The sequence below is a fragment of the Malus domestica genome, chromosome 03 (assembly GCF_042453785.1).
Source record: "Malus domestica chromosome 03, GDT2T_hap1".
Lineage (NCBI taxonomy): Eukaryota > Viridiplantae > Streptophyta > Magnoliopsida > Rosales > Rosaceae > Malus > Malus domestica.
The window spans coordinates 26,712,927-26,739,735 of record NC_091663.1 but is presented as its reverse complement, the minus strand read 5'-3'; the positions used below and the strand labels follow the sequence as shown (position 1 = coordinate 26,739,735).

At 35.9% G+C, this 26,809-nt stretch overlaps 3 protein-coding genes across 3 annotated transcripts; 2 read left to right on the top strand and 1 right to left on the bottom strand.

Moving 5' to 3' along the window:
* Positions 1 to 516: 516 nt before the first annotated feature.
* On the bottom strand, positions 517 to 5,424 carry LOC103428562 (lactoylglutathione lyase GLX1-like). The gene is made up of 9 exons (XM_017330618.3): positions 5,265 to 5,424; positions 4,342 to 4,451; positions 4,097 to 4,224; positions 3,732 to 3,796; positions 3,416 to 3,634; positions 3,262 to 3,309; positions 2,842 to 2,952; positions 917 to 1,069; positions 517 to 666 (listed from the first exon to the last, which is right to left on the bottom strand). Exons 1-9 carry the CDS (start codon positions 5,316 to 5,318, stop codon positions 601 to 603), a joined length of 954 nt encoding a protein of 317 aa, XP_017186107.3. The 5' UTR covers positions 5,319 to 5,424; the 3' UTR covers positions 517 to 600.
* A 6,365-nt stretch (positions 5,425 to 11,789) lies between these two features.
* Positions 11,790 to 14,484, top strand: LOC103428883 (5'-adenylylsulfate reductase 3, chloroplastic-like). The gene is made up of 5 exons (XM_070819207.1): positions 11,790 to 11,939; positions 12,319 to 12,474; positions 12,600 to 12,726; positions 13,070 to 13,883; positions 13,984 to 14,484. Exons 1-5 carry the CDS (start codon positions 11,867 to 11,869, stop codon positions 14,212 to 14,214), a joined length of 1,401 nt encoding a protein of 466 aa, XP_070675308.1. The 5' UTR covers positions 11,790 to 11,866; the 3' UTR covers positions 14,215 to 14,484.
* A 7,599-nt stretch (positions 14,485 to 22,083) lies between these two features.
* LOC103428544 (GDSL esterase/lipase At5g55050-like) lies at positions 22,084 to 24,905 on the top strand. Its single transcript, XM_008366659.4, has 5 exons — positions 22,084 to 22,457; positions 23,418 to 23,554; positions 23,697 to 23,927; positions 24,005 to 24,254; positions 24,437 to 24,905. Exons 1-5 carry the CDS (start codon positions 22,196 to 22,198, stop codon positions 24,655 to 24,657), a joined length of 1,101 nt encoding a protein of 366 aa, XP_008364881.3. The 5' UTR covers positions 22,084 to 22,195; the 3' UTR covers positions 24,658 to 24,905.
* The last annotated feature ends 1,904 nt before the right edge of the window (positions 24,906 to 26,809 follow it).

Here is a 26,809-nt window from a genome sequence, read left to right as displayed (position 1 = left end):
ATCAAAATCCGAAAAAAAAAATTCCCAAATTTTCACAACAGAAATCTGAAATCGAAAGAGAGAATCAAGAAACTCTCACTGAACGGAGCAGCGGAAAGAACCATCCAAAATCAATCGCGCAATGGCTCATCATGATACCATCTTAACAATCTTGTATGAATTGAAGAACCTGCGACCCGGGAATTTTTAAGCACATGGATCCTTATGAAGTCTTGGCACTTTGTCCGGAATTAAAGATCATACCTCTCGGTGAACGCACTGAAGATAGCTTCAAAAAGCTGTTGCAGGAGATTTGAAAGAAAACTTACAAGGTACGAACAAAATCCAAGTTTGCTCAGTTATAGTAAGAGCAAAATGAATCATTAACCTAAAAACAATAAAGAACATAAAAGAAAAACCTAACAAGGATGCAGAGACATATAATCGGAGAAAGTTAATGCGATCTTATAGTAGGTATAGTTACTGGTTCTTTTCTTGGATGGATTGTTATTTGAATATTGACTAGAAACAAATACATATTCGAATCAGGGCTTCTTTATTCAACTAGAATTACATGAGCAGAGTACACAAAAATTACAAATACATGAGCAATAGCAAATGCTAAGGATTTTGCTTCATCTCTCTTTCTTCAATTCTTTTCAAGTAGTCTTCATTGTCTACCAACACCTACAGGGTTAACAACGAAGAGTGTTTCTGTAAGCTTGCGCCCATCAAAAAGAACATTTCTTTGGGTTATGTAATGAAATGAGGTTCAGGTTGCCTTTACGGGTAACTCAAGTCGTGTAACAGCGTGACACAATGAGTTAGGATTAGGATAGACTCATGTTTCACTTTCCAATATACGTAGCAAAACGAAAGCATGAAAGAATCAAATTATCAAAGAACATAGTTTTCATGTGGTTTTCTAGCTCCTTACCGTTTGAAAGCCATCTGTATCAAGGAATGCAGTGATTTTGGCGTCGATTTTTGGGATTGGACCTGGTGGTATTATTATTTCCCCTCCAACTTCCTTGGTTACCCGTCTTACAGCTGCTGCGCTCTTGTACACATCATTAGTGCCAATAGCAACCTTCAAATACAATTTTTGAACAAAAAATAAAATTAGAACATAGAACTCAATGACCAAGGGATTAATTATTAATTGGAGTTATTCAACAAAACCCTAGACACAAGAGGGAAAAAAAGAGAGAAAGAGAATGGGATTTAATCTCGTTCGGGATGATGACTCTTAATCAGCAGAAATTCTTTAGTTCGGTTTCCAAACTATGGCCAACTAGAGAGAGAGAGAGAGAGAGAGAGAGAGAGAGAGAGAGAGTGTGAGATTCCTGTGTCTGGTTGGCCTGAAAATTAGGGACGAGGCAAGTATGATTTTTGTGTTTGTAGAGTTCACGTGATCCGGTTTCTAGACAGTATAAGTTGACAATTCGAATGGGATGTAATCATGTATTATTGAAGACAGTTTCAAGATTTTGCTTCAAGCCATAAAGCAAGAAAGCAAGAAAATCCAAATTCCTTGGTAGCTTACGATCTTTTTTTTTTTTTTTTTTTGTGTGTGTGTGTGGAAAAATGCTTCCTTCACTTTTATTACAAACTAAAACATACACGTAAGCAAAAAGCCCCAAACAACACGCATAAACAAGCAAAACACGAGCCCAATAAACAAAATACAAAGGGCCAACCAGAAGTTGAAGCCCAAAATGCACAAAAGACCACAAACACCAGAAAGTTCTACACCAATCGTCGCCGATCGCGAACCGACCAAGTCCTCGTCCACAGCCAGGCATCGCCAGAGTAATTGCAGCATCTCACCCCGATGAACGTCCCGAGCACAGCCACAAAGAAAGGATGCTAGGAAGAAGCCAACTATCAGGATGAAGTTCGTGGCAACCCACAAACAACACTGCCAGAAAAGGCAGAGACAGTGAGAAGGTGGTGGTGTTGAACACCCGAGCCGGTGGGAACACCGGAACTCTGCACACCATCTCGAAGTACCGCAACAAATTGCGGTTTTGAAGTGGCTGCAGATCGGAGCAGAGATGAACAAGGAGGAACGCCGCTGGGAGTAGGAAGAAATGGCCAGATCGGAAATGAAAGCAGGGGAGAAAAGGAAGAAGCATCGGAAAAAGCAAAAAGAAAAAAAGAGGAAGAAGTAGAGAAGAAAGAGGAATTGACAGAGAAGGGAAAAGGAGGAGAAAACAGGATGAGGAAGAGAGAAGGGGCTACCGACTCCAGCTGAAGCCAAAATTGGCGCCAAAGAAGGTGGGCAAGATGAAAGCCCTCACCAAGACAGGGCTTCTCTCACAGAAGGACTTTGACGCTAGTTGGGAACTTACGACAAGTCCCGCTTACGATCTTTAGTACAAGCAAGATATTTATCGACTTCTGAAGCAACAAGGAGAATAAAAGTAGAGAATGAGTTAAGAAAGTCATTTTCGATTTTTATTTTTTTGACTAATCAACAGATTTTGGTTTTTTGTTTTTTTGTTTTTTTACAAGTCAACAGACTTTTTGGCCAAGCAACCTTGAAAAACAATCATAAAAAAAACTATATATAATCAGGACATTTAAATTACCAGTTAAGGGTACATTTTTGCCCATCATTCTATTTTTTATTGTTGGATTGATTTAAATTTTGAGATTTGTGTCTATACATTACCCGTATTTCAAAATTAACTCATCTAACAGTAATAAATATGATAATAAACATTACCATCATTTGAAAGTGTTGAGCGAAAATATTCTGTCGATGATTAGTCAATAGAGAGTCAAAGACAACACGCTTTGCAATTTATTTGACTGTGTTTTGAATGAAAGAAAAGTATATATGCATATGTAGCTCACCTGTGCATAACCATTTCCTCTTCTATATGCCGTCACATTATAATTGTATTTCAACTCGATAACAACTGTTTGAGTAAGATTGGATCCGTACCCCACCATACCTACGGTATACTGCACCACAAAATATAGTTAATAAAACATTTGTTTGCCTAGATTCTAAAGTATAAAAATAATTTCGTCACAATACTGTAATTTAGTAGTTTTTTTCTCAACTTTATACATGAGACATAGATTTGACATTCTTGGTGACAAATTTGATATCAATTTATGGTTGACTCATTGTTTAACTTAGTCTAAATTCTCACTTGATATCAATTTATAGTTGGTTCGTGAATTAGTCTAAATTTTCGCCTAAAATATCGTTGTATAAAAGAAACCATACAAATGAACTATAGTGGTAAAATAAAAATATGTATTTACCCGCTCTTGAGGGAAGTCAAACGTCTGTAGTAGGTTCATGCCCAAGGACTGCATGGCGTTTCAGCAAAAAAATGCAATTGTGTAAGCATTTTGATGGTCATAGCTTAAGATCAAATAAGGGCTTATATATTTATGAAAAAGTACGCAATTAAACCTTGTTGTAGAACTCAATAGAGCGATCTAAATCAAGAACATTAAGACATATATGAGAAAGTGGTTGTGGAGTTGGCGGCCTCTGGAGGAGCTCGAAACTGTAGCCGTCAGGATCGTTCATGAAGGCGAAAATGGTTCCCTCTCCCCCTTCTACGAGCGGCCCAGATTCACGAGTGATCACACCACCACTAGCTCGAACTTTTTCAACCGTGTTGTAAATCTGAAGGTTGATTAATTCACAGAAACGAAAATTTTACCCAAACGGTTAGTACTCCTCAAAGCTTAAGCAAAAGTTTAATGAACAAAATGATACATACATCTTGGGTTGAAAATCCAAAATGACTAAAGGCTGTCCCAATGTCTAGCTCGTCCTCTGCATTGTCTGTGAATTAAGATTGTATGAGTACTTACATGCATAAAATATTAGGAAAACTAACGAAAAATCCAATTTTTTTTTAGTTTTAATGAAAAATGATAAATAAAGGTGTAGTGAATAGTATCAAGGAAATGTAAAAATATGATTTTTCGTTAAAAGTGAACAGTACCGAGAGTGTTTCGTTAAAACTTCCTAAAATATTAGGGTTTCTGCTCTCGAGTTCAATGCTTCCTTACCAGAAGATCAAATTACCAAATATATATTGAGCGATTTAGACAAATTTTTGGAGTGAAGAAATTAACATACGATGGTCTGTGAGCCCTATCACAAACTGAGATTCTTCCGGTCCAAACCCAACGATTGCATTCGAGTATTTTTCTGCTGGGAAATCTTTTCTACTCAGTACTTTCATTCCAAAAAATTCTGTGTAAAACCTGACAATTAATATTATGAGAAAAAAATAAAAATTAATTATATATTAAACAAGCGTAACCTAAAACAAATTTGCATGCATGCATGCAAGAATATACTTTGCCAAGTTAACTACGTACTTAATGGTGCGATCGAGATCACCAACTCGGATATTGGCACGGAGGAAACGACGATTATCTTTCTGTATCCATTCTAACACATCATCATGGGGTACTGCCCGAGCTACAAACTGAACCATATATTATATATACACAGTTACACATGTACACAGCAAGACAATACCTCAAATAATTTTTTAATATTGTAGATATCAGTATTTTGAGAAAATAGGAGGAATGGTCCTTGAACTATGATCCAATTGCAGCTTTGGTACCTAAACTAAAAATTTATTATATTTGATCCTTAAACTTGATAAAATGTGGAGGAATAGTCCTTCATAACCAATTCCATTAAATTTTAGTTAAAAGTGTTTACTTGTTAGCAGTGTTCTAAAAGTCGGTCTAGGCTGTGGGCAGTGGCCAGCCGTTCCGATTAAGGTCAAATCGTTTGATAAGTAGGAAAATCCATTTGATGACACCTAAGCGAGGGTCTAGGTGGGCTAGGCGGAGCAGGCGAGGTTGGGCAATTGAGTTTGTCTGAAAAAGAATTGCATCCAAAATGAAAAGCGTGAAGTTTGGTGGCAATCGACAAGAAGATGCATTAGCAGGAGCAACATGTGAAGTCTGGTGTCAAACATGTCTATTTTTTTAATAGAATAACTGAAAATATTTGGATTAGAAACTTTCTTGTGTTTTGGTTGTTGGGAGAGTGCTACAATGGTGTGATTGGGGTTTGGAGGAGGGTGAGGCGGAAGGGAAGATGGGGGAGAGAGAGAGAGAGAGTAAACAGAAAATATGAAGCCCACAAAGCCCACAAGATTAACGATTCTAATTAGAAGAATTTAAGAATAATCTGGAGAAAAAAATGTAAAAGATGATCCTGACATTGTACATTTTACAAACAAAGATGCATACTAGTTAGGTCATAAACACAGAGAGCTTACCAAAGAGAGGAACAAAAGAATAGCACAGACCAACTGCTCGTACTTGATCACCATCTTCGTAATATATTTTTCTGGACGCTGAGGAAAATGTTAGAATTAATGTAAGAGAATGATAGTTACAAAACTTGTATAGATTCTGATATGCTCTTGTCCTCTATATATAAACTCATGGGTTTTTCTGACTTTTCATCGATTGAAAAATGGGCAGAATATATTGCATATATAATAATCCTCGGCCGTCGATATCATTGCTATGTATATAATTCCATGATTTTGGCCAAAATTTGAAACTTATATAAAGTTGAGCAGTTCTACCGTCCTCTGTTTGACTTGGCTAGATATTTGTCTCTAGGTTGATAACAATTTACGTTAGACTTTTAGTTGTGGGACTAAAAGTCTATATCGAACTTCAACGATTTGAACCGTCTATTTTGTAAGTCTCGATTTATAAATCATCATTGCAAAAATTCAATTCAATTTGAAATCATTTACCTATTTAATTATCATAATGAAATTCATTGCTTCTTATAAAATAAAGTATTTGTTAATTTCTTTGATCTCAATTAAATGTTTCAAATATTTCTGAATTGATTGATATTTTAAAATGATTGTTTAAAATGTGCAACTTAAAAAATAAACTATTCAAATCGTTAAAGTTTGATATGATGTACGTCAACAACTAATTTTTTATTATATAAAAATCAAAATATCTCCTTTTAAAGGCCTTTTATATGTGAGATTTTGAGGTTCATGCACTTAATTTGGAACTATTGATTTTACATAAAGTGAAAAGGATGGAATAGATTTGTCTCTAGATTACGTATGCCTTTTCCTTAATTAATTCTCTGTTTGAATTTTCTCGACTCTGAAGTATTCAGTACCGTCATCAAAAGAGAAAAAAAGTAAAATATTCAACATACAATGAATTCTCTGTTGAATTTTCCGGAATGGTTGTTGAAGAAAGGGAATTGAATTCCTTCCCAAGTGATTCCGCCATTTACCAAATTTTGGGAATGAAAGGATTAGCGGGCTCCAGCTAAAATCAGTAATCGGATTCTTGATATACCCGGAATCCAAATACTGACTTGAAGGTGGTAATTGAATTTTGTAAGAAAGCCAACAGCCGGAATCAAACTTCTATACCGAAATTGTCCTGCCCCTCCCATCTACCTCCCACGATTCAACCACCCAAAGCACACCCATCCCCACCCTTAACCACCGCACCACCTCCCAAACTGCCAAGACCTATCACCAACCCACCCCAACAGTTCTACAAACAAACTCCCGACAGCCCCAAATTCAAATTCGAATGGGGAAAGAGAGATGCAAATGATCATAGATAAAAGAAAAACCTTGTGATATAACCACTGCGAATCGAATTTCAATTGCAGACGTTTTTATAGATAGCATAACATAAAGCATTGAGCGGCCGGCAAAGGGTTAAGAAATCTGAGAATGGCTGCAGGCAAGGAGTCCATGGTTTACCAACAAAAAGAAATCTTCAGGCCGATAGAACCCGACAAGATCAGGAGGGGCAAGAGCTGGCGCTTGGGGATGATCGCAAAATCAATTTACGGATGCAGACAGGGAGAGCAGGTGTTGTGGTGGAACGGTGGAGGTTCCCAAACCTTTTATTTTATTTTGAGTTTTTAACTTCTTTTCCTTGTTGAATTAGGTTTTTACTCTTTAAAAAATAAAAAGAGTTTAAGTTTTATTAAAAAGTTATGATTTTTTCTATTATTTAGATTCAGGGTATTTTAGTAATCTTATTCATTTCCATTCCGATTAAGGTGAATTAGTAAATAGCTTATATCATTTCAACTCTGATTCTAGAACATTATAGTAAACAACTTTGACAGAAATTCAATTCTGGCTTCTCCCCATTCTAACCCCCTTTCAATTCAATTCCTCCTTAATTCAATTCATTTTATTTTGATTACTGATTAGTAAATGGACTATAATAGAGTAACTGAAAATATGGTCTAATATAGCCTCATTTGGCAGCTCAGATTGTACTGACTATTTTAATGGAATATGATAAATAATCATCGAATAATGCTGACTAAATAAGTCGGACATTTAATTCTATATTGAATTATTTGTACATTGTATAATAGGTCGAACTACAATAATTTTCTAGAAAATTAAAAAATTATTGTTGTTAAAATGGAAAAAAGAAGAAAATCAAAGAAACAAAAGAGAAACAAAAATTAAACATCATTACACCAACAAAATTGAAAAAATAAACATTAAAAAAAAGAAGGAAAGAAACCTAGGTTCTCTCAAATGAGAGATTTTTCAGTGTGATCGGCACACGAGGTGGTACATCACGTGTCACTATATAAATGGTGGAATTTGTGTGTTAAAAAGTTAATAACTTAAAAAATAAAATTTATTACCACTTATATAAAAACACGTGGTGTTCCACTCATGCTCCTGTCACAATGAAAATTTTCTCCTCTCAAAAAGTCATCCTTTCTTCACCATCTTTCTCCCGCATCAAATCTCACCCTCCACACGAACCCACTTTCTCATTTCTTCAATCTCCCAAAACCCACCTCGATTCACCAACCAAAACAATACTACTAAATAAATTGAAGATATAAATTGATGAAGAAAAGACATCAATTTGCAAGGAAAAAGACAAATCAACTAATTTCATAACAAAGAGAACATAGAGGCAAACAGAGAGATCAGAAAGAGAGCGGAGAAATAGGAGGAAGACGAACCAAGTATAACAGATGAAATTCGCGAGGTGGAAGAAGAACAAAGCACAGCAGATGGAGTTCGCGATGAATTGGAAAAGAGAATGGAGAAGGCGCATATTCGTTGGAGAGTGAAGAGAGAACACAAATTAGCTTTAGCTTTTTTTTATCAAACGATAGATTTTGTTATATTAGATTAGCAAACGGCCCGCTTAAATATCCTTAACTTTTGGTGAGTATTAATTATTTAGCAGGTGTGAGCCGGACTAAATGAGTGGGCCAGAGATATTTAATCGGTTGGCTATTTACCAATAGGATCCTCTAAGGATTTTTTGGTGAGGATTCTGGGAATTCGTAAATCGTGTTTGTTCATTGTACATCATGCGGTCATTTTTTGTTAGGTACTGTTTGTATTTAATTTTAAATAAAAATATTTAAAATGATTTCTGACAGCATGATATGTGATGAACAAATATGCTTTACAGATCCTTGGGATCCTCACAAAGAGGATTCGACTATTTAATCCAAAACTGCACCAAACAAGTCTCCCGCACTATTATTCCTATCTGAAGTCTAATATAGTGTACCAAACGAAGCCTATAAGTACACCCCTTGGAATTCCTTGACTAAAACCCATCATGGTAAATTTTACTGACAAAAACTCAATGACTAGGCTCCAACTAAGCAATATCTATGTTGAACAATAAAAATATATAACATAAAAAAAATAAAATCCATACAAATTGGGTCAAACTACAAGGCAAAACAAAAATGTAATCCAACCCAAAAAATGAGGATAGGCTTTACATACAAATCAACATCCATAAAATAAAATATGTATTTCTTCCTACAAAAGGGGGAAGAAAACGTGCAACATGGTCTCCTATGTTTTTTGCGAGACGTAAAAAAAACTGCACAGTTGGTGGGAGAGGTTAAGGGAAAGTGGAAGAAAAACATGGCCTCCATCTCCCCCACGTAAAAAAGTCTAGAGCCTTCCTAGGATGCCTATAAATAGGCATCGGCTGCAGCAAGAAGGGGACATAAAAACTTTGAGAGAAGATACCGAAAGCAACGAAGTGCTGCCAGAAAAGTGAAGTTCAACCATTCGTGCTTTCGAATCAAGATCCAAAGAAGAACATTCATCACCAGGTATGAATCAAGTTATGTTAATTTATTTATCTCTCTTGTTTAATGTTGTGTTGTAGACAAAAATGAAAAAATGGGGGCATAATTAACTACATAGAACCTGTAATCTTCAGTTTATGCAAGAAAATTGCCAACTAGCCACCATAAAAGGTTTATGTGCAAGGAGGGGTTCTTAAATGGTAGCCCGACTACTTTTCTATACATCCAACAACACAATGCAATCCAAAAAAAAAAAAAAAAGCAGCAGCCACACGTTTTCTTTCTGCCTAAATCTGAAGAAAACAAAAATACACAAGAGTTCTGCTCCCCGCTGTTGCCTTCATTCCCATGAATTTCTTCGGGGTGGCCTAGACCATCTCGTGAAGTTCCAACCAAGTCTAAATGGTCTATACCCCCTCACCAGATTGTCAAGTGCAGTTTCAAAGTTCTAAGCTTAAGTCTCTAAGAAGTAAGACAGCAAGGAAGCAACATATACAAAGATGCAACTCAAGAAGAAAGAAATTATTCTGTTTGGTGTTTTCTTTACTACTCACGGGTACAAGATATAGAGGATGCCTTTGGCTAAAATTTCTATGAAAACCTATCGGGGATAAGAGTCCAAGGAAAATGAGAAATTGGAAAAGAGGAAGTCTCCCTTTATAGTCGTAAAAAGCTCCAGCAAAGTTGATGATGTTTGTACAAGTATTTTGAAGATGGACTAAAGTTAAAGTAAGAGACTTTATCAAAAGAAAAGTTAAAGCATGTGCTATCATGTTGGATAAAGTTAAGAGACAAAGGATCATTCTAATTCACATCTGTCAGAGAAATAAAGCTAAGGTAGCAGACATAGGAAGCCAAGTCTTATATGCAAGGTCATTCTTTGTGGTCCAATGAGAAAATAGGTGCACTTATGGACAAATGAACAAAGGAAAAGAAGGGTTGTAATTAATAGGTGCGTAGCCAAATCCTCAAGTTACGATTTATTCATATTAAAATCAAAGGGTATTCCTTTCCCAAAAGAAGGGTTGTAATTAATAGGCGCATAGCCTAGAATGGGTCGAACTCAAATTAATAAAACCCTCTTCAAAGAATGAATGAGAGTGAAATTGTGTCGAGTGAATTATTTGTTTACATATTGTGTACAATTTTTGCTCAACAATCTATAATTAAGTTTTTTTTTTTTTTTTGTTTTGTTTGAAAGGGAGATTTTATTAAACAACCAACACAAACTTACAAGCAAACAAAGGCCCAAGTACACTTATAAACAAACAAAAAAAGGGCCTAAGACTAAAGACAAACATAAAGAAAGCCCAACAAACAATACGACCCAAAAAAATACACACCAGCCGAGAAGCTTCCACTGTCATCTCCACCATCAGCTTTCCAGTCAATCCAAATGATTCCATGTCTACTGCCAAGTATTGCCTCACCATACTCCACCTCCAACCCCGATATGCTACCTAAGCACAACCATAAACAAGGGATGGTCGGCTACAAAGCAAGAGAAGCTAACTACCAATATGAAACTTGTGGAAACCTATGAGTGCCACTGCCGAAACTGGCAGACAACAAAGAGAAAGTGGTGGTATTGGAAACACCTGAGTGTAAACACTGAAACTTTACACACGATCTCAATAGGAAACATGGTTGCATATCGAACCAAGGAAGAGTCAGAAAGAGGAATAACCTCTGGGTAGAGGAATTGGACAGACCAGAGTTAAAATTTGGGAGAAACAACAGTAGAGGCAAGGAAAAAAGAAGGAAATGGGAGAAAAGAGGACATGATAGCCGACCGCAGTCGAAGCTAGGGTTGGTGCCACTGGAAAATCTTAGGTTTAAAAGTCTCATACAAACAGTGAGAAAGACTCTTAGTTTCCGAGAGAAAATCTCTCACCTCGGAAAGAAAGGAAAATTCCAGATAGCATATCAATAATTAAGTTTGACTTGGCAAAATTTGTACCTTTGGATTTGCCAATTACGCCTAATAACATTGACTTTAGATCCTTTACTTATTATCTATATTTATTCTACATTATTTCGTTCAATGAAATGTTTTCAAATAGCATAAGGGTGTTTTCATATAGGTAATTAATGAAATAATGTAGAATAAATATAGATAATATAAGTAACAAACTCAAAGTCAATGTTATTAGGAGTAATTTGGACATCTAAAGATACAAATTTTGCCAAGTCAAACTTAATTATGGATATTGTTTAGTTGAAGCCTAGTCACTAGGTTTTTGTTAGAAAAATTTACCATGATGAGTTTTAGTGAAAGAAAATTGAATTCCAAAGAGTGCACTCATATTTTTAGTTAGGGATGTTTTCATAATTAAAAATTGTACTTCTATTTTTTCATATACATTTTATGATTTGCTAAATTGTATATAAAAAATGAAAGTACAATTTCCTATTTATAAATGAAGAAGAATATCGTATTTGTAGCAAAATCATAACTGAAAAATTGTCTACAAAATATTTTGTAGTTATGATTTCGGCTCTTGCTAATCCCTAGGCCCATGGACGTTGAAGTAAAAACCCTTGTTGGGTCTGGGCTTAGCACCACAACCTGATTTTATTTTGTTTTATTTTTAGTATTATTCTTTAAATAAAAATGTAGAAACTTCATGAACGAAATCGCGTCCAGGTTCAATGAACCGTGACACTCGTCAACTGTTTCCCTTAACCCATCTTAATGCTTTTCCTGTGCTCTCCACGCCAACACATTACAGACTCTCTCTCTCTCTCTCTCTAAGCATTCAAATTTCTCTCATGGCTTTCGTAGCTCCGTCTCCTCCCACCCAATCATTGCTTCGCGCTTCGCTATCTCCCCACGAGCCCAAAGGTAATTCTCTTTCCCTCTTTTATTTTTTTTTTTACATTTTTTTGTTGAATTATTTATTTATATTTATTATTGTCTGCAATGTATGCGGTTCTTTATAATGGGCTGTCTGAGTTAACTCTGATCTCATCGACTTCACTTTGGTTATGAAATTTGAGTTGAATTGGTGCTCATGATCATGCAATGAGAAATGTGAATACCCAAATGATCAATTTGTTTAATTATTTATTTAAATTTTGATTCCTTGGGATTGTATTCTTAGAAATTAAGGTTAATTTTTCTGGGTTTTGTGTTGTTTTCTTCTCTGCTCTGTAATTTGTTTAATTGAATTTGAAAGGGATTTAATGCATTTTTTTTAAATTTGTTATTTCAAACCCATCAGCTCAATGGACATCTTCTGTGAATCCGTCGGATCAATTTTCGTTTGCATCGACGGCTGTGGCCTCTTTCCAGAGACCATCATCGGCAAAATCCCTTTCCGCAGAATCGAAAAGGTGCAAATCAGTTGTTCCGCTTGCTGCAAAAGTGGCATCTCCAGGTATACATGTGTGAACTTGTAGCCGTTGTATCATTGTGAGAAGCTTGAAATTAATCTTTTATTTTTCTCCTCGAGCGAGGACGTGAAGGAATTGATGTGTAAATTTATTGTCGGAATTATTGTAGATGTTGACAACAATGTGGTAGGAGAAGATTACGAAAAACTGGCAAAAGAGTTGGAAAACGCTTCCCCACTTCAAATCATGAAGAAGGCTCTTGACCAATTTGGGAATGACATTGCCATTGCTTTCAGGTAAATCCACTTTAGTACTAATTTCTTGTTTCTGGTAAATGACTTAAATTACTAAAAACTGAAGCGCGCTCAGCATGGGGCTCGAACCCACCAACTGAACTAGACGGGCTTGTTATCTGTAATACTATTTTACAGAATGTTTTATGGAACCTTTTCCATCTTACTTTCGAGGTTTTTAAAACGAAGGGGAATTAAATTTTTCCGTAAGTAAATCAGGACAAGCGGCTACGAAAATATTTCAATGCATACTTAACAATTAGCGGTAACAGTTTCTAGAGGTTTACCTGAGTTTATTTCATTTAGGATTACAAAAATTAAGTTTAGTTAATGTTCATTTGTGCAGCGGGGCTGAGGACGTCGCCTTGATCGAGTATGCCAAACTAACAGGTCGGCCCTTCAGGGTATTCAGCCTGGATACTGGGAGGCTTAACCCAGAGACGTACCAGTTTTTTGACACTGTTGAGAAGCACTATGGCATTCACATCGAATACATGTTTCCTGATGCTGTTGAAGTTCAAGCACTGGTGCGAGGCAAAGGACTGTTCTCATTCTATGAAGACGGCCACCAGGAGTGCTGCAGGGTAAGGAAGGTTAGGCCTTTAAGGCGAGCCCTTAAGGGTCTTCGTGCCTGGATCACTGGGCAGAGAAAAGACCAGTCTCCGGGCACAAGAGCTGAAATTCCGGTTGTCCAGGTGGACCCATCGTTTGAAGGAATTGATGGTGGAATTGGCAGCTTGGTGAAATGGAATCCTGTTGCTAACGTGGAAGGCCATGACATATGGAACTTCCTCCAAGTCATGAATGTACCTGTCAATCCTTTGCACTCGCAAGGATACATTTCAATCGGGTGTGAGCCATGCACAAGGCCGGTGCTGCCAGGGCAGCATGAAAGGGAGGGAAGATGGTGGTGGGAGGATGCTAAGGCAAAGGAATGTGGCCTTCATAACGGAAATATCAAAGAAAAAGAGGCGCTGCACCTCAATGGCAATGGTAATGGGATCTCAACAACAAATGGGAGTGCCAATGTCCCAGACATCTTTAACAGCAAGAACTTGGTTTCCTTGAGCAGGACTGGGATAGAGAACTTGGCTAGACTGGAAAACCGAAGTGAACCTTGGCTTGTTGTGCTTTATGCACCATGGTGCCGTTTCTGCCAGGTGAATACTATTCACATTTTATTAACATGGTTACCTTGTAAAGCTGAAAATGTGTTGAGTTTGATCGGTCTAACTTGCTTCGTTTCTCCATTGTTTGCAGGCAATGGAAGGATCATATGTTGAATTAGCAGAGAATCTGGCCGGAACTGGGGTGAAGGTGGGTAAGTTCAGAGCTGATGGGGAACAGAAGAAATATGCGCAGCAAGAACTGAAGCTGGGGAGCTTCCCAACAATACTCTTCTTCCCCAAGCACTCGTCAAAGCCCGTCAAGTATCCATCAGAGAAGAGGGATGTAGCGTCGTTGTTGGCCTTTGTGAATGCTCTCCGGTGAGAACTCGATGCACCTGATAGCTGTTACGGGAAAGCACCGGCACAAGAAACTGTTCTTGTTAGTCTTAGACAAATTTAGGCAGTACTTATCTGAATATCAATGGAAGTGTTTGTGGTGTACTTAGGCAGAGTAGGCATGTACCGTAAATATGGTGGTAAGATCAATCGTTTCGTCGATCTCTGCTGCATGTTTTGCTGAATAAAAAGAGGGGCTTCATCTTTTGTAAAACGATCCTTTTGGAGCTGACTAGTGGATTCCGTCTTCTACCTATTCCCCCAAAGTTGCAGTCGATGAACTTATCAAAAGCCTTAATAGTATAAACCTAAGGAAAGAAATAAATTTTAATATGCAGTATTCCGCCGATTTAGTTGCTAAATTATTACGCCCAGTGAAATTAAGTTCTTAAATTATATTTTTTAGAAAATTAACTCCATAAAATTTATTAAAAACTGCTTATTTCATCGTTGCTATAATATTAGAAGCTATTCTATTTTGTTTATTTAAGTCGCCTGAATTGCACATGACATGTTTTAAAGGATACTACAATTATTTTCTTGGTCATAAGCTCTTATCGTTGCATATGGGTTAGCGAATCTAGTTGACAATTTATTCTTTAAAGTTGACTCCATACACTATATATTGAAGAAAAAAATTAGTTAGTAAACTCATTAAAAACTGCCAAATTATTCTCCAAAGTGTATCACGTACAAGTCAGTTACTTATGGTAGAGGTGAAGTTGACAATTAAAGGGGGGAAATTAGGAACTTAATTTTTGGTCAAATAATATTTCAGGACGAAACCGACACATTACTCTTTGGGGGTGTGATATCCACATATCCCATTTTACTTCTCACACTTTTTTAATTTTCGACCGTCGGATCAGATGAATTGAAGAAGATCAACATACAAAAATTATCAAGAGGTGTGTGAGAAGTAAAATGAGGTGTGTGGATAGCACACCCCTACTCTTTAATATGTGAAAGCCTCTTGGGTCTTGGCAGATAAAGAGTGAGCGTTTCAAATGAAATCACAATTGAAAGCATCCACTCTATTGAATTCTGACTAATTTTTTTTTTTTTTAATTTTTTTTTTTTTAATTTTTTTTTTTTTAATTTTAATTTTTTTTAATTTTTTTTTTTTTAATTTTTTTTTTTTTTAAGTGGGAGGTCTGTGAAGTAGATCATACGAAAGTAGAAAAAGTTTATGATTTTGATGAAATGGAAACATCTCTTTTTCATTTCTCTATACCTAGTTCATATGTTTGTTTTGTGTGTTCCAGCGAGGAATAACTCGGGATATCTAAATAACTACGGACAAATAACAACTGATACAAACAGACACATTTCAAGCTAAACTCAAATCGTTTTTAGCGATGATCCCCTTACCTACATAGCCATTCTTGCAGACTCGGGCTTTGGGTCGACCAAAGGGAGAGGAAGCACCAATCAATATGGATCTACTTCATTCTTTTTGTAATGACGATTCATTCTACTGTTCTCTTAACGAGGAAATTCCAATCGTTGTTGAATTAATTGAGTGTTTTTTTTTCGTTTGTACAACAAATTATTTTTATTGATCCAAGTCATAAAGGAACCACTAGTGGTGATTCACGAGAAACAATATATCTGACACATGCACGTTGTTTTCATTTTTTATCTAAAAGCCTAACATATAGACACTAACCTCTTGTCACCTGTCCATGCGTATGGTACTTAGTGCATTTTCTATTTGAAAGCCCAACATATAGACACTAGCTAGCCTCGTGCCACACGCTCACGCATGTGATAATTAGCTCTCTATTACTGTTTTTGTCTTAATTTTACTTAGTTTAGATATTATTATTTTTTATTAATATTTTGAAAAATAATAAATTTACTAACCACCCTACACGGTTTTTTCTGTAAATTTATTTTTTGAAATCTTAGTGGAAGACAATTGAGTATTATTAAAGTTTCACCTTTTTTTACCTTTTCCTTTTGTATATATATAGATAACCGGTAGTCCGGTCATAGCAAACAAAGGAGCACTCAAACAAAGGAAGGAGCACACATGGCACACCCTATTAGAATGCAAGTTGGATTGGAATTTTCGATTTTGCCATTGAGGTTTTTGTTTGAGAATTTTCGAATGGAGGTAATTTTCACTTACCCTTTTAGCTTCTCACACACTTTTCTTTACTTATGGTCACTGGCGGATCCATTAAGGGGCAAGGGGGGTCAGCTGACCCCCCGAACTTCGATGAACGTCTATAGACACCTTAAGTGCTGATCCTCCGAACTTCGGTGAATGTCCATGGATACCTTGAGTGTTGCCCCTTGCTTACATTAACATGTCTGTAGTATGCATTTTCAAATGACTTTAGGCCTACCAAGACTCGATGAAATGACAATATGCATGCTATTTATAGTATAAAATTTTTTTCGCCCTGCGTGTGCTAGTCTTACGGACCCCCCTAATATTATTTCCTGGATCCACCACTGCTTATAGTCATTAGATTAAATAAATCAAGCAAAATCAATGATCTAGATTTAATAGGACTGTGTAAAAGGCTAAAATGGGAGTGTGAAATTAGTTCTCTTTTCTAAAAGATTAAGTGAAAATTAAAATACATAGAGATTTTGAAAATTCTAAATTTCCGAAAACTAAAGAATCACACAAGAACTAGTGTGGGTCTGGATGCTTGCATTGCGTATGAAGATGAAATCCTCTTCATATTATTCCAAATTTTTGGGTAGGAATTTTTTTTTTCTTGATGTGGCATGCCATTGAATTTTCTCAAAGATTGGTCGACAGAGACAAATTAAATATAAAATAGCAGCAACCTCCAAGTTAGCATGCACCAATACACGCACTGATATATATATAAGAACTAGCGTGAGTCTGGATGCTTGCATTGCGTATGAATATGAAATCCTCTTCATATTATTCCAAATTTTTGGGTAGGAATTTTTTTTTCTTGATGTGGCATGCCTTTCCATCATCTTTTATTTAAACGGTTGCGATTATGCTACGTTTACATCTTGTTTTGAATTTTTTTTATATAGAAAATAAGACAAAAAGAAAGGTGTGAGAGGATGGGATGAAAATGGATGATAATATGAGGGAAGAAAATCCTACTCAGTTTTGTTAAGCATCCAGATGGCAGTGCATTGCTAATTAATAATATATCAATCATTAAATGACATCGAACCACGTCTAGATCTCATCGAAGCGCAATGTAGGTAGATTAGAAGATCAAGTGTCACAAAACAGTTCCATCGTCATTCACATTTAGAATGGATATTGCAGAGGACGCATGAATTGTGGTCCCACTTGTTACGTGACTCGTACAAATAATAATATACATTTTTAATTATAAGACATAGACTTACATGAAACGTTGTTTTCCGCTAGTGAATTCTCTTTAATGAGGGGGCTTGTTGCTGTTGTGCTTAATTTATTTGAGTGATTACTCTCGTTTATAAAATCATAAGGGATCTTAATTATAGTGCCTTCAGTGGAAGCACTTTTGTTAGAAGAGTGTTGAAACTTTTATTAAAAATAGAAGAAAAGCACTTGAAAATACTTTGTGAAGTGGTGTTTCTCTGAAAAAGCAACATAACCTAACTACTTTGTAACTTATAAACACTTGTAACTTTTTCTTTCAAACGTTGTAAGAAGTACTTTTGAACATCTAAAAGACTTCTAAAAGAACTTCCAAACATACAATGTCGCACTACTGAAAACTACTCAACATGGACAATTCTTATTCTATGTAGGGTTAACTCTTCAATAGTTCGAACTATTAGATAGTCCGACTTTATATCCATTAGATTATTAGGAAGTAAGCAAAAATAATATTTCCTCAATTCAATCTTGTCCGTTCATTTCTTGTACTATTGAATAGTTTGGACTATTGAAGAATAATTGTTCTATATTGTTGGCCCTAAACCCTATATATATCTCGGATAAATATAGGTTTGGCACCCTATGAAATTTAACAATGTTCTTGCTTTATGATGTGAAAATTAACTTGACACACAAATTAAACCATATTGATGACAATTGTAGCAAAGATGTAAGTAGGGATCGTTTTAGACCGGGGATTAACTAGGGTTGCTAATCAACACAAATAAGATTCAAAAACACTAAACTACACTTTATAGACTCAAAACTGACTCAAAACACTCAAAACAGCAACAAACAATACAAAAGACTCAATTCTAGACCTAACAAGTGATTTGGACGAATTTTAAACTAACTTGACTCAAAATACTAAATGGGGACAGATTTGAACGAAATTAACCAAACTAAGACACCAAATAAGAACTGAGGGGGGTTTTTGGACGAATTTGACAAAACTAAGTAAATTGCAGCAAACAAAGTAAGTTAAAACGAGATTAAGGTGAATTCAAGGGTGAAAAACTAGTTAGAGGATCATTCTCCACACATGACATATGCATATAAACCAATTTCTTATTATTCCTTTAGACTATGAATGACAACACCCCAAGTTAACCGTGATAGCACAAATTAACCATCAAATTTTCCTAAACTCCTTGAATTGGACAGGATATGCATCACAACCAAATTATCCTTATCAAGTTCCCTAACTATGAAAAGCATGATAGAGAGACATATCAAAGGTCATTAAGTTCTTTGAAAACCATAAGCATTGACGAGACATTCGTAACTATGAAAATCATGATATTGCCGAGGATTCACTTAACACGATCGTGACTAACAACCTCCATTACTTGTGAATATAAGTTCATAACGATTAGGTGAAACTCTCTTATACTCTAGCATCAAATTCATGCATGCAAATTAAGTGTCGACTCTCAATCAACATACATAAATAAGTTTTGATAACTCATATAAGCAAATCACATTCAAGACTCAAGAAACAATAACTGGATGTAATCAATTCATATAAAACATATAATCATGACTTCGAATTTACATCTAACTATAAAGAAATTAGTTTCTCATGTTTGCAATTAAACAAAGATAACTTAAAATGAGGCAGCAATAATGTGGTTCAAATTCGCCTTTGACGAAAATCAAACCTAATATCTCTCACTTACAAGTGAAGAGAATACCACTAAACCATAGTACTAAGTGATTGATTTTGTGTAATTAAGAATATACAAATTTAAAAGGGAAAAAGGAAAAAAAAAAAAAAAAAAACAGGGTCGATAAGATATATGTTTTTGCAGGTTCGTCTCAACCAAATGTAAAAGCAAACTACATTTATAGGTTTCATCCCGAATAGGGAATATGGGATGCCATTTCATTTGACGAGTAGCTAGAGGTTGCTTCAATGAGACTTTAAAATCCCACCAAACTTCGGATTTGGATCCTCTCCTGAGCTTAGGAGGTTGAGCCTCCTGAGCAAATCACACGGACCATTAGATTTTGATCCAATGATTACAAACAGGGGTCACTCTAAAAGTTATAATAATTGTAGCCGTTGGATCAAAATCCAACGATCCGTGTGATTTGCTCAGGAGACTTAGTCTCCTTAGCTCAGGAGAGGATCCAAATCCCCAAACTTCATTGGCAAACACAACTTATAATGGAAATGTATTACTCTATACCAGGACGTTATATTAACGTTGAATCTGTTCTATGTAAATTGCTAGGGAACCGTTATTAGCACTATAAAAATCTTATTCTACACTCCTCATAAGTCTATTTTTCTTTCTAATTATAGAAGTTTGGAATGAAAAATGAAAATTTTGGAGTGCCAATAACCATTCCTAATTGTTATACTATAATGAAAATTTTGTATCTTAGTGGAGCCAAGATAACCAGTCAAAGAAAACCGATTAGATATGGGGTTCTATTTTATCTACATCTTAGTGAAGGCAAAGATATGCAAATGGGTAAATTAATTTTTGACTAAAATATCTTATAAATCCAAAGTCAAAATGTGATCAGAACCATTTTAGACATCTAAAAAGATATTATATGTTAAACTGAATTAATGAATTTGTTGAACAAACGAGTTATCTACACTAAGGCCTGGTTTGATATTGAAGTGATTCTGAAAAAAGTAGGTATCAAAAAAAGCTAGGAGGTTTTTTGTGTTTGGTAAACATTCAGCTTCAGTTTTTTTTTCATAGGTTTGGGTGATAAAAAGCCAAAAACACAAAGCTGCAAATCCTAGCTTTGAAAAATCGGCTTTTTTCACATTTGTTTTACATAAAAGTTTACCAAACACTGTAATACTGCTTTTTTTTTTTTTCAAAAGCACTTTTACAAAAAAGTTTACTAAACACTCAGCTGCTTTATTTCATAGCTGCTTATTCTCACAGCACAGCAGAAACAGTTTTTTTTCAAAGCACAACAATACCAAACCAGCCCTAAGTGTGGTAGATGAGTGGGAACTTAATTAATGAATTTGCTTAATTGGAGCTAGTTATTGGGTATTTTTTAGAGAAAAATTAGCATATGTTTATGTACTTTGTGTGTGTGAACATTTTTTTGTTTTGTTTTTAAAATAGGAAGGGGGCAGAGAGCACTTGGGGCCAACAGGATCCTCTCCGGATCCTTTGGATGAGGATCCTGGAGATTCGTAAATCGTATCCGTTCATTATACATTGTGCAGTTAGTTTTTGTCAGGTATTGTTTTTATTTAATTTTAAATAAAATTATTTAAAATAATTTCTGACTGTACGATGTACGATGAACGAATATGATTTACGGATTCTTGGGATCCTCACAAAGAGATTTCGGTGAAGATTCAGATTCAACGTGGTGGGAGGGGGAGTGAGGACTGGGAAAAGAGGTTTTAGTTTTTTACTTTATATTTTTTTAATATTAGATATATGTTAAAATCACCTGTAGGTGAAACTTCAATAAAAAATAGCGAAATTTGATTTTGTAAAATTACATTATTACCCATCATTTTTTTGTTATGATAGAAGACTAAGTAGTCTTTTTACTCTCTCTTGGTTGACAAATAAGATTTTATTAATATGTAGTTTAGATATATGTTAAAATCACCTATAGGTGAGGCTTCAATAAAAATAAAAAAAATCTGGTTTTGTTGCCTATCAATGTTTTTTTGCTGTGAATGAAGACTAAATATTATTTTCATCATCTTTTGGTTGACTAAGAAAGTTTTTAAATAAATAAAATTAAATTACAAAAGTAAATTCATATTTCAGTTATGTCTACTAATTAATAAAACACTCATTGTCAACCAAAACCCTATGAAATTACCAGTCTAACCCTCTAATTAAAATATAACATGAATAAGAAATATAGGCATAAATGTAATTTCACACAACCAAATTTTACTGTTTTTTTTTCAAAGCTCCACCTACATGTAATCCTAACATATCTCTAATTAAAAAAAAATAAAAAATAAAAAAATTCCTACTCCCACATTCTCTATCACTCTCTTCCTCTATCATTCTATTTCAAAAACAAAATAAAAAATTTTCTCACACACTTTGTGTGTGCCCATATGCTAGTATATATAGAAATAGGATCCTATCCAAATCTTCTTTGTGAAGATCCTGAGAATCACTTCATCTTGTTCATCTGTTATCCTGCGGCCATAAATTATTTTAAATATTTTACTTAAAATTGAATTCAAAAAGTACCTGACAAAAATGATGTACAATAAATAGACACAATAAAGTAAGGGATGTGCTATCCACACACTTCTTTTTACTTCTCCCACACCCCTTATTAATTTCTGTCATTTGATTTTCTTTAATTCATCCGATCCGACGGCTAAAAATTAAAAGGGTGTGAGAGAAGTAAAAAGGGATGTGTGGATATCACACATCTAAAGTAATCTTCGGAATCCTCACAAAAAGAATTCTCATCCATATGTATAGACTTTAATTTCATAAACAGACATGTACACCTCATTTACTGATGCTCTTTATGTATAAACCAAACTCCACACCTCCTTACGCGTCATATATTTACTAGCGTAATGTAGTGGGAGGGCAGTGTGAGTGTGAGAGCAACAGTTACAACCATGGCTTCCAGACTTTTCCTTCTCATGAGTCTGATCATCTCCTTTCTCTTCTCTCCCTCCAACCTTCTGGGATTCACTGTCACGGAGGCGCGTGTGGTTCCGGCCATGTATGTTTTCGGAGACTCGTTGGTAGATGTGGGCAACAACAATTACCTCCAGTTTTCTTTTGCCAAAGCAAACTTTCCTCACAATGGCCTCGACTTTCCGACCAAACAGCCAACCGGCAGATTTTGTAACGGCAAGAATGCTGCAGATCTTCTCGGTAAGTTGTAATCTTAATTTGTTACGGCTTGTTGCTAGGAAAATATCAGTTTTCATTTCCTTGCTAAATTGCAAGTTTTTGGTTATAGTTGTTAAACATTTAGTATGCAACTTCATCAGACTGTCAATTTATATCTCGACTATTTGGATTAACGGTTCAGATTCACAGTCTAACAACATAGTATACTAAATTGCTTCACAACAGAATTTATATGTAGTGATGTACCTTGTTGTTATGTGTGTCCGGGATTTCTTTCTGTGTAGGCAATGCTGCTACTTTTTTAAGGAAAGAAATCGTAGGAAGTATTTGAATTTGAGACTTCCTAGTCCGGTCTTTCCAGTGCCATAAAAATCACGAGATATCTAGTATACTTCGGAGTATCCTATATTCTGAATGTTTTAATCATTAGATCATATATTTTTTATGTGACAGTTTCTGGGTTTCCTGGTTGAGCAGACTCTCGACCTGGTTACTGAACAATGAAACGGCATCCGAAAACTCAGGAGGCCCTTCAAAATAGCAGTTAGATAATAAATGCTCTTCTCACATTATTAGCTGTAGAAGCAATTAGTAGTTGGTTGATAAGGTGCAGAAGTTAATTCAAACCAAATTTGAGAGTGCATATATTTTTGCCACACCTTTACTTTTAATACAGTAGTTGGTTTCTTACCAGGAACAAGTCATCTTTTTGAACTGTAATATAGTTGCATAGTATTATTAATCCACGTATAATAGTTTCTAGTTAGGGTATTGGATTGATAAATAAAACACGTATTATAGGCTTATAGTATTGGCGTGCCTATGACACCATGGCAGTCACACCCAAGAATTTTCAACCTAGCACAATCGCAATTTGAAATATGTCTAGTTTTCTTTTTGTTTCTAATGCATTATTTTTGTATTATGTGTATTAAGAACACATTATTATGACAACATTATTTAATTTTAAAATGTTGGCAGCTGAGAAAATGGGCTTACCTACCATACCACCATATCTTTCTATGGCATCTAAATTGAACAAGAGCTATAACCTCTTCCTAAATGGTGTTAACTTTGCTTCTGGAGCTGCTAAAATCTTCAAAGAGGATCAACAATATGTATGTCAAAACACAGCTTTATATATATATAGACACACACACACACACACACACACACACACACACACACACACACACACACACACACACTAAATTGTTGATAATATTAAACCAGTTTAATTATTTTTCTTTGTCTGAGCAGCCCCAGTCAATATCTTTGGGAGAACAAGTAGATTATTATTTGTCAGTGAAGGAATGCCTTGGGCAACAGATAGGAACCTTCAAAACACAAAAGCATCTATCAAAATGTCTCTTCACCATTATCATTGGAAGCAATGACATCTACACCTACTTTGACTCCTCCACCAGTAATAGGAGCACACCTCAGCAGTATGTTAACTCCCTGGTTCTCACACTTAAACAACAAGTGAAGGTAATTAACACAATAATTCCTTCAATATCAACGCCTAATACTATCACATTTATCTTAATTTAATTGTCTTTTTGCAGCGTTTATATGATTATGGCGCTCGTAAATTTGTCATCGTTGGAATTGCGCTTATCGGGTGCACCCCGTCAGAAAGAAATGAGCGATCCGATCAAGAATGCAAAGCTGACGTTAATCAGTTGTCAGCTAAGTACAATCAAGTTCTTATATCAATGTTGAAGAACTTGAAATCGGAGCTCAAGGGCATAAACTACTCCTACTTTGATGGTTACAGCGTCATGCACAACTTCATTCAGAATCCAACAGCTTACGGTAATTGAAATTCCATAAAATATTTTCCTTCTAATGCACGTTATATCAAATTCAATCGATTGGATAAAGTTTTCTGGCCAGACCAGATGATGTATTGTCAAATAAGAATCCGCATCAAAATTAACAGTTTGAAAAGAAAAATATCTCACTGTCTTAATAAGTAATTACATTAATTTATTCAGGATTTGCTGAGGTTAAAGCTGCTTGCTGTGGTCTTGGGAAGCTTAATGCGGATGCTCCATGCCTACCATTCGCAACGTACTGCAGCAACAGAAGCAACCATCTCTTCTGGGACAGAACTCATCCAACAGAGGCAGCACATCGCATCTTTGTGGACTATATGCTTTCTGGTCCCTTACAATACACGTTCCCAATCAACGTGAAAAAGCTAGTTTCCATTTAATTTATTAATCTGGTTGACATGTATGCATCGCACTGTAATTCCTTATCACCAGTCGTAACTTCTAATACAAGTATGTGATTATATCTCTAGGGTACTAAGATGCATGCACACGTGCAAGTATACTACCGATGACATGGAAGAATGGTTTTATCTTTCAATTATGTTATTGGTAGCAAGTTTAAGGTGTTTCTATTAAAAAACTTTGATTGTCCTTAAAATCATTTTTCAAGTACATCTCTTAAGAATAATTTTGGTTTTAAATCTCAAAATTTTGAAAACTTGTTTGGTTAAATTTGTGAAAATAATATTTCTTTGGTTGAATTCAAACTAGCGTGGGCTCTGTTGAAGAATCAACACCAGCCCAAAATGCCCATATTTAATTAAGCCTAGTTTATTTGTGAAGAAATTCCTACATAACTCTAGAATAAGAAGTTGGTTAACAAACCAAATTCTAGAGTAATCTAAAATACTAAAGAATAATCTAGATGGGCATTCTTAGCCAAGTAATAAAGTCGGCTACTAAGAAGGGCTTGTATGTCGGTGCAGTATGTGCATGAATATGCACTAGAAAGTGCTATTAAAGTCGGCAACCATGCCTATAAATATGGGTGTGGTGTTGTAAGCTTGTAAGAAGAAGAAGTAGGCAACCAAGTGAGAGTGAGAAGTAAGAGTAGTCTTGTGAGGAGTGTGAGTGATCTAGAGTTTGTCTCTAGAAAGTGAGTGAGTGTCATAGCTTCTAAAGTTGCGTCCTTGAGAGTTTGAGTGTTGTAATATTTTGTGTGTGTAATACAAGTAATTTGTTTACTTGTGTTGTCTCTCCAACACTTATGTTAGAGTTGTGTACTCTAAATTTTTTTTCCTCAACAATTGGTATCAGAGCGGTACGATCAAGGACCGTCTCTAGTGAAATTTTTGAGAATCGTTAGAAGTTTAGTACTTCGCAAGATTCTTCATTAATCTTGTTCGGCTTATCGAAGTTCTGTCGACATGATGGGAGATCTTCAAGTTGTTGGAGGAATCAAGAAGTTGAACAACAAAAATTACAACACATGGGCGACGTGTATGGAATCTTACCTACAAGGCCAAGATCTTTGGGATGTCGTCGGCGGTAATGAAGTTACGCAGCCGGAAGAAGACACCAGTGGCATTTTGCGAAAGTGGAAGATCAAGGCAGATAAGGCAATGTTCGCCTTAAAAGCCACAGTTGAAGATGACATGTTGGAGCACATACGGAAGGCCAAAACACCAAAAGAAGCATGGGACACCTTTGCCACACTCTTTTCAAAGAGGAACGATACAAGACTCCAGCTTCTCGAGAACGAGTTGCTATTGGTGGCCCAACGAGACATGGCGATTGCCGAATATTTCCACAAGGTAAATTCTATTTGCCGTGAAATTTCTAAGTTAGATCCTAGTGCTGCCATTGTAGAATCCATGATAAAAAGAATAATTATCCATGAAACCCGAATATCGAGGTTTCGTTGCCGCTGTACAAGGATGGTCGACCCAACCATCACTTGTTGAGTTTGAGAATTTGCTTGCCGATCAAGAAGCTTTGGCAAAACAAATGGGAAGGGTCTCGTCAAGAGGTGAGGAGGAAGCGCTCTACACTGAAAGTAAAGGCAGCTTTAAGCGGCGTGCTGGTAGTGGATTTAAAAGAAATGGTGACAAGGTAAAAGGTCATCAAGGAGGAATGAGTTCTTGACCAGGGGAGCTCCGAAGTATCACGGCAACCATGGTCAGTCCTAGAATAATAAAAGGTTTAAGGGAAAATGTTACAATTGTGGAAAGAAGGGCCACATGGCAAATGAGTGCTGGTTCAAAAAGCCCGCAGAGAGTAATGTCGCCAACTCATAGAAGAAAAGTGAAGATGATTGGGACATTGTTGCGTCTCTAGCCCTGGAGGAAGAATGGGACACTGAAGCATCCGTTACTATGGAGAAGCAAGAGTCAACTCTCACAGCAGCGAGTTCGGAGTCTATTGACTACCATAATGATTGGATTGTGGATTCAGGTTGCTCAAACCATATGACAGGTGATGAGAAAAAGTTACAAAGTCTGACTAAGTACAAAGGAGGCCGCTTAGTGGTGACGGCTAACGACTCAAGGCTACCGATTGCTCACATCGGTAAGACAGTAATTGAGCCCCGAT

What these genes read in the sequence shown, in the direction of transcription:
- LOC103428562 (XM_017330618.3), bottom strand. Translation starts at nt 5,318, where the DNA reads ATGGTGATCAAGTACGAGCAGTTGGTCTGTGCTATTCTTTTGTTCCTC. An exon ending in TTCTTTTGTTCCTCTCTTTG is followed by an intron (nt 4,452 to 5,264) that starts GTAAGCTCTCTG and finishes TATATGGTTCAG; the next exon opens with TTTGTAGCTCGGGCAGTACC. An exon ending in TTGACTTCCCTCAAGAGCGG is followed by an intron (nt 2,953 to 3,261) that starts GTAAATACATAT and finishes TTTGTGGTGCAG; the next exon opens with TATACCGTAGGTATGGTGGG.
- LOC103428883 (XM_070819207.1), top strand. Translation starts at nt 11,867, where the DNA reads ATGGCTTTCGTAGCTCCGTCTCCTCCCACCCAATCATTGCTTCGCGCT. An exon ending in ATCTCCCCACGAGCCCAAAG is followed by an intron (nt 11,940 to 12,318) that starts GTAATTCTCTTT and finishes CAAACCCATCAG; the next exon opens with CTCAATGGACATCTTCTGTG. An exon ending in CATGGTGCCGTTTCTGCCAG is followed by an intron (nt 13,884 to 13,983) that starts GTGAATACTATT and finishes CATTGTTTGCAG; the next exon opens with GCAATGGAAGGATCATATGT.
- LOC103428544 (XM_008366659.4), top strand. Translation starts at nt 22,196, where the DNA reads ATGGCTTCCAGACTTTTCCTTCTCATGAGTCTGATCATCTCCTTTCTC. An exon ending in TCAAAGAGGATCAACAATAT is followed by an intron (nt 23,555 to 23,696) that starts GTATGTCAAAAC and finishes TTGTCTGAGCAG; the next exon opens with CCCCAGTCAATATCTTTGGG. An exon ending in TCAGAATCCAACAGCTTACG is followed by an intron (nt 24,255 to 24,436) that starts GTAATTGAAATT and finishes TAATTTATTCAG; the next exon opens with GATTTGCTGAGGTTAAAGCT.